Source organism: Triticum aestivum, chromosome 2B (assembly GCF_018294505.1).
Source record: "Triticum aestivum cultivar Chinese Spring chromosome 2B, IWGSC CS RefSeq v2.1, whole genome shotgun sequence".
Classification (NCBI taxonomy): Eukaryota; Viridiplantae; Streptophyta; class Magnoliopsida; order Poales; family Poaceae; genus Triticum; species Triticum aestivum.
Window position 1 is genome coordinate 674,073,553 of NC_057798.1, and position 5,673 is coordinate 674,079,225.

At 51.9% G+C, this 5,673-nt stretch overlaps 1 protein-coding gene across 1 annotated transcript; it reads right to left on the reverse strand.

Annotated features, from left to right (window-relative positions):
- Nucleotides 1-793: 793 nt before the first annotated feature.
- On the reverse strand, nt 794-3,840 carry LOC123046633 (transcription factor bHLH94). Its single transcript, XM_044470029.1, has 3 exons — nt 3,301-3,840; nt 2,336-2,833; nt 794-1,058 (listed from the first exon to the last, which is right to left on the reverse strand). The coding sequence occupies exons 1-3, from the start codon at nt 3,652-3,654 to the stop codon at nt 927-929; spliced, it is 984 nt and encodes a 327-aa protein (XP_044325964.1). The 5' UTR covers nt 3,655-3,840; the 3' UTR covers nt 794-926.
- Nucleotides 3,841-5,673: the final 1,833 nt, after the last annotated feature.

Sequence of the window (5,673 nt, forward strand, 5' to 3'; positions counted from 1 at the left end):
TAACCGAGAGATCGAGAGGAGCTACTGTGGCGCCCGCAGGGAGGAGGAGATCGAGAGGGGGACTTACGGGGCTGAAGCGTCGGAGGAGGCGAGAGGCGACTGCGCGTGGTGGCGGCGCACGGCACCGTCGACGGGGGTGAGGCGGCTGGGGACGAACCCTAACCGCGGCGGCGGCGGCGGCGGGCGGATGGGATTGATTGTGTGAGACGAGGGGGGGTGCGGCCGGGGGCGCTCGCGGGGCGGTTTTCTTTAGCTGTAGTAGTAGCGCTGGTTGCAGCACCACGCTACTGCTAAGCCCACCAGCTGTAGCGCCTTTTCAGAACAAACGCTACAGCTAAGTGGGCTACAGATGCTGCCCTGCGGCCCATGTAACAGTAGCGCGGCCCAAACAAACAAACGCTGCTGCTATATGTTAGTAGTAGCGTGTTTTCTACACAGCGCTACTGGTAATTACTAGTAGCGTGGGTTCACAAAAACTCGCTACTGGTAAACTTCTATCTATAAGCATTTTCCTAGTAGTGTGCAGTGGGCAAGTCACTGGATCTCAGTCCCCCAAGTGCACATGTGGTGATAATTTATAATGTTTTGCGAGCATTGATTCCTTTTGCCATATTTTCCAAGAATGCCATATGATGATGGAATTTTGCAAGCTATTAAAATATTTGTCGAAGTTTCGTACAAAAAAATTCAGATTTTTTAGATTTAGTGTCCACCCGAGCTCATGTGAGCTCGCGATCAGAACAGGTGCGTCCGTTTAAGACTTACTATTGTATGAGTCGGCTACTAGATTGGCTCCAGATAACATGTCCATTGTTGACTGTATTATTAACCATGCTCGAAAGCCTCGTAGAGGTCCACTACACTTTACAAATTACTACTCCTATCTCAGACGGCAAGCTCGGCGGCACTGCCCCGGTGCACCTAAGCTAACTTAAAATCTCCTGCTGCCCACCGGCCGGCAGCCGCTGCGACGTCTCCTCGGCGTCGACGAGGCAGAGCACATGGTGCACCGCCGCCGCGATATCGTCCGCCGTTGTCAGCCCGCACCCTTCCTCCACCTGCACACACGAATCAAAAACATGAAGCCTGAGCTTTCTCTGCGATCGCACTTATCAAGGAGCGAAGTTCACTGCACACAATTAAATGGCATCAGGCCAATACACGCGAGGCAAAGCGGCGGTTCCGGAGCGCAGAGAGGCCCGGTGAACAGGCGATCGGTCACAGCGTGAGCTACATCGATCACTACATCGATCACTGAGCCGGAAGTGAAAAAAGCTCCTGTAAAGGCAGATTCTCCGATGGGGCCTGGGCGATCGACGGGCGCCGCTGCCATGAACAGCCCGAAGGAAAGGCACCACACACGAACCCTGTAGCCTCCCCTTTTTCTTTTCCCTGCTCACCTCGCCATGTCAATCTATCTGATCTACGACCCAGCTCCGCAGAAAGATTCTCCATGGCGCCATCTCCAGCCTACTTTAGCAGGAGGAAAAAATAGGGTAAAAGTATCATATGTGCAGCTCTGCTTCTGCTTTTTGAGCTTGAACTGTCATGGCTCGATATAGTGCAGGCAGCAGCCATATGGGGGCAGGTCAAGTCCAGAGAGCAGAGCTGCTACAGCTTGGAGTGCAGAGCGGAGCAAAAGCCTCTATCGGGGGAGCAAAAAGCCTCTGGATCGATTCCGGAATCTCAATCTGGTCAAAAAGCAAATGACCAATGGCTGGAGCCAGCCAGCTTTCTGGTCTTCCCGGCCATGGCCAGCGGCGGATGTACTCCACCATGAAGCAGCACTGGGTAGTGGCTGCTGGTTTCTAGCTCGCACAAGCAATGCACGCCAACCTCTGCAGCAGAGCTTATGCAATGTAGTAGATGCCTAGCCGGAATGATTTTGTTCACCTCAAGCAACAAGAGATGTGAAATGATTTTATTTTTTGAGTTGCCGATCAGCCTGGGGTAGTAGGGGTGTTTTAGGAAGTTATCTCAGCCGGCACAGTCAAAAAATGTTCAGGCCTCACCGTTTTAGCGCAAGAAACAATTTGTATGGAATTCTCTACAGTGTTTAACTATTTTGGATGCTGTGCTAAAACCCAACATGTTTTTGGTCCTTCTGATAGAGAAGCCACATGCATCAAAGAAAATTAAAAAATACTCTAGATGCTTTCGCTTGCAAACGGGCCTAGCATCGTTCTCACTGGCTTTATAGCTAGAGTTGTTGTCATTTTCCGGCGCTAGATAGGAGAAAAATGAAAATGTAGATTTTGGCGATGGCTTAGGTTTTCATCAGAAGAGAAAGTAACAACCGAGTGAATAGTTTGCAGGCAACGGCATGGAAATGTACCTTGACGCTGAGGGAGTAGAGCGCGAGCGAGCCGAGCGTGGTGACGTTGAGGTGCAGGACGGTGAGCCTGAGCGCCTCCATCCCGGCGACCATCCTGAGCAGCTGCCCCGGCCGCCGCGGCGCCATCACCCGGACGCTGGCGTGCGTCTCCACCAGGGTCACCTCGATGTCCGCCGCCCCGGCGCGGTCGTCGGCGTCGTCCCGCGGTGGGAGGAGGCGCACGTACTGCGGGTACGTGAAGAACCCCGCGAACGGGGGCCCCGTCGTGTCGTGCGTCGCCGCAGCCTGCTTGCCCTCATCGGTGCTCGTCGTCGTGGCCGCGGCCGCGGCCGCGACGGTGGTGCTCGACGATGGCATGGCGTCACGGATGGGCAGCGGCTTGTGCTCCTGCTCCGGCTGCGCCAGGAGCGTGCGCTTCTGCGCCTCCAGGGACTGCAGCAGCTGCTCGAGCTCCTTGACGAAATCGATGGCGCCGCCGACAATGGATGCCTGGTCGCCCTACACATCCATCGAATTGAAAGCCAGCGACAGTCAAGTGCGGGTACATTCATCCTCACAGAAGGTAGTTGCATGTGATCGAAGAAGTACGTACAACTTAAAAGAACAGGGTAGTAGTAGCTGTAACACTCTGTTCCCCAAGCTCAGAAAAAAAAACAGTGTAGGACATTTACTAGAACTATGAGTGAAGTGATGATAGGGAGAGGAGGCGCATTAACGGCGCAATGTGGCCGAGGAATGTATGTCTCGCGGAGGAGGGATACGCGCCATTATTGGCGTGCATTGGCTCTGGTAGTTAAGAACAGGGGCCCGAATGGAGCAGACAAGATTCAAGAACTCCCGACGCCACTCCACCATTGGCCCTCAAACATAATGACGCTCGATGTAAAGATTTTGGCCTCAAGAACTCAACACGAAGAGCGCAGAACGTATCAGGAATTCAGCGAGACGCGAGAACGTGAGCTTACCCGGTGGGCGTAGGACTCCGGCATGAGGGAGCGGAGCGCGGCGAGGTACTCGTTCATCTGGCGCCGGCGGTTGCGCTCGACGGCAATGTGGGTCATCCGCTGGCTCTCGGCGTCCTCGCGGTTCTTGCAGCTCCTCGCCCGCCGCCGCCGCTTCCTCCTCCCCTGCGCCTTCTCCCCTTCTTCCACCGGCACCGCCGTCACAGCCGGCGCCGCAGCGGAAGCAGACCCCGCCATCCATGCCTCATCGCCGAAGAGGAGGCTGCTGTCGGCCGGCGCGGCACTCGCGGCGGCCGCCGCGTTGAAGGTGTCGTAGACGAGGACGTCGCTGGCCGCGCACAGGGCATCCAGCGTCATGCCGATCCGACGGATCGAACTCGAAGGAGCTAGTGCCCGACTGCCGGTTGGTGCTACGCTGCTACTATACGCGTGTGCGTGCGTTTCTAGCGAGACATGGGAGGGGGGAGGAAAGCTAGGACATGCACGAGACGGTGTAAAATAGTTGTGGCGGGCACCGCGCGGAGTGGGACGCGGCAGGCGCCAACTCCGTGTGTGGCGTGCCCGGGCGATGTGCTCGAAGCGCCGCAGCGAGCGCAGGCAGGCAGGCAAAGGCAACAGCGGCGCCGCAGACGCGTGGGCGGTCTGTGGCTGCGCCAGGATTAGATCGGCCTCCGTTCGTGGTCACCACGCCACGCTCCAAGGGATCGGCACCAAAATCCCGCTTTCTCTCGGCGTAGCGGCGAGATCTTTGAAGCCGATCGGATGCTACACGTAACGGACGAGCTAGCTAGCTTTCTCCCCGGGCCCTGTAGCTAGAAAAAGTGAGAGTGAGAGGGGTGTGTGGTCACGCTCTGCCTGTCGCTGCTGCTCTGTGATTTTCCTTTTGCTGCTTCGCTCGATATGTGGGAGTGTGTGTGTGGGGTGGTGTCCCTTCTCGGTATGCCAAATGACACCCTGCGGGTGCTGGCCAGGCCGAGGCAGGGGGGCCCCGCGTACGGCGGCATCTGGCGCGAGAGGGTCCGATAATTGGGAATCGGCGCGGTGGCGGTACGTGGATTGCCCATGCATGCATGCATGTGGCCGAGGAAAAAGTCCATTTTAAACCTTGAATTTGTAGAGGTTAAACGAAATGAACCCCAAAGTCAAAATTCCGGTCGATTGCACCCTGAACTCTACAATGCCGGTCTAAATCAAACCTTCGGATCATTTGCCAAACGGGGATTGCTGACATGGAAAAGAATGACCGGGATTGGGGAGGAAAACTCCCGCAGCGCCCGCGGTTGGGCCGGCCCAGTTCACAGCAGCGCGTGCTGCACGTTGTTGCTTCTGTTTTTCGTTCTTTATTTTTTTCGGGTTTTCTTTTCTGGTTCTTCTTTCTTTTTGTTTTATTTTTATTTTTATATTTTATTTTTATTATTTTATTTCTCCTTTTATGATTTCTTTTTTCCTTTTTACTGTTTCTTTTTCCTTATATTATACAAAGTTCATTCTGTGTTACGAATATGTTCACTGTATATTTAGGTATGTTCATTCTATATTACAGAAAAGTTCTAAAATGTTCACTGTATATTTTGGGAAAATTTTTGAAATTCAAAAAAATTCTTTTATGAATTCTATTTTTTTCACCTTTTCAAATTTTGCACACTTTTCAAAATAAGTTCACTGCAGTGAAAAAAATGTGCAACGTACATTGAAAATCTGTTCCCTGTGAGTGTACACAAAAATGTTCATCGCGTATGGAAAAATTGTCCATATTGCATTTAAAAAAACAGTTCACCGCAGTGAAAAAATGTGCAATGTACATTGAAAAATGTTCACTGTGTACAAAAAATGTTCATCGTGTATAGAAAAATCGTTCAGATTGCATTTGGACATTTTCCAAAAATGTTCAGTGTATATTTTGAACATTTTCAACGTATACCAACAAAATGTTCTGTATGTATTTTACATTCATTTAAAAAATGTTCTTTGTTCATAAATATTGTTTGGAATTCGGAATTGGTTTCATTATAAAACAATATTCGTATTTTTCAGAAAATATGTTCACACCTTTTTCCAACAAATGTTTCGCAAATTCTAAAAAAAGGATCTGTCACAGTACTTTTTTGATAGCGCTGCGTTTTATTCACAAGTAGTTTCCCGGACTACTGGCCACTGACGTTTCTATTCGTGGTGAGGTCGGGAGTTCGAGTTTCATGCACTCGCTATTACTTTTCGTTATTTTTTTCACATCCGCTTGAGGCATGCTAATGGGCCGGCCCGTTTTGCGCGCCCCTTTAGCGAAGGCTAGACTGACTATTGGACGCACGCCACGTGGAGCTCCCCAGGGTGTGCGCTTTTAGGAATTTTTGTTATTGAACGAAAACATAATCTAGC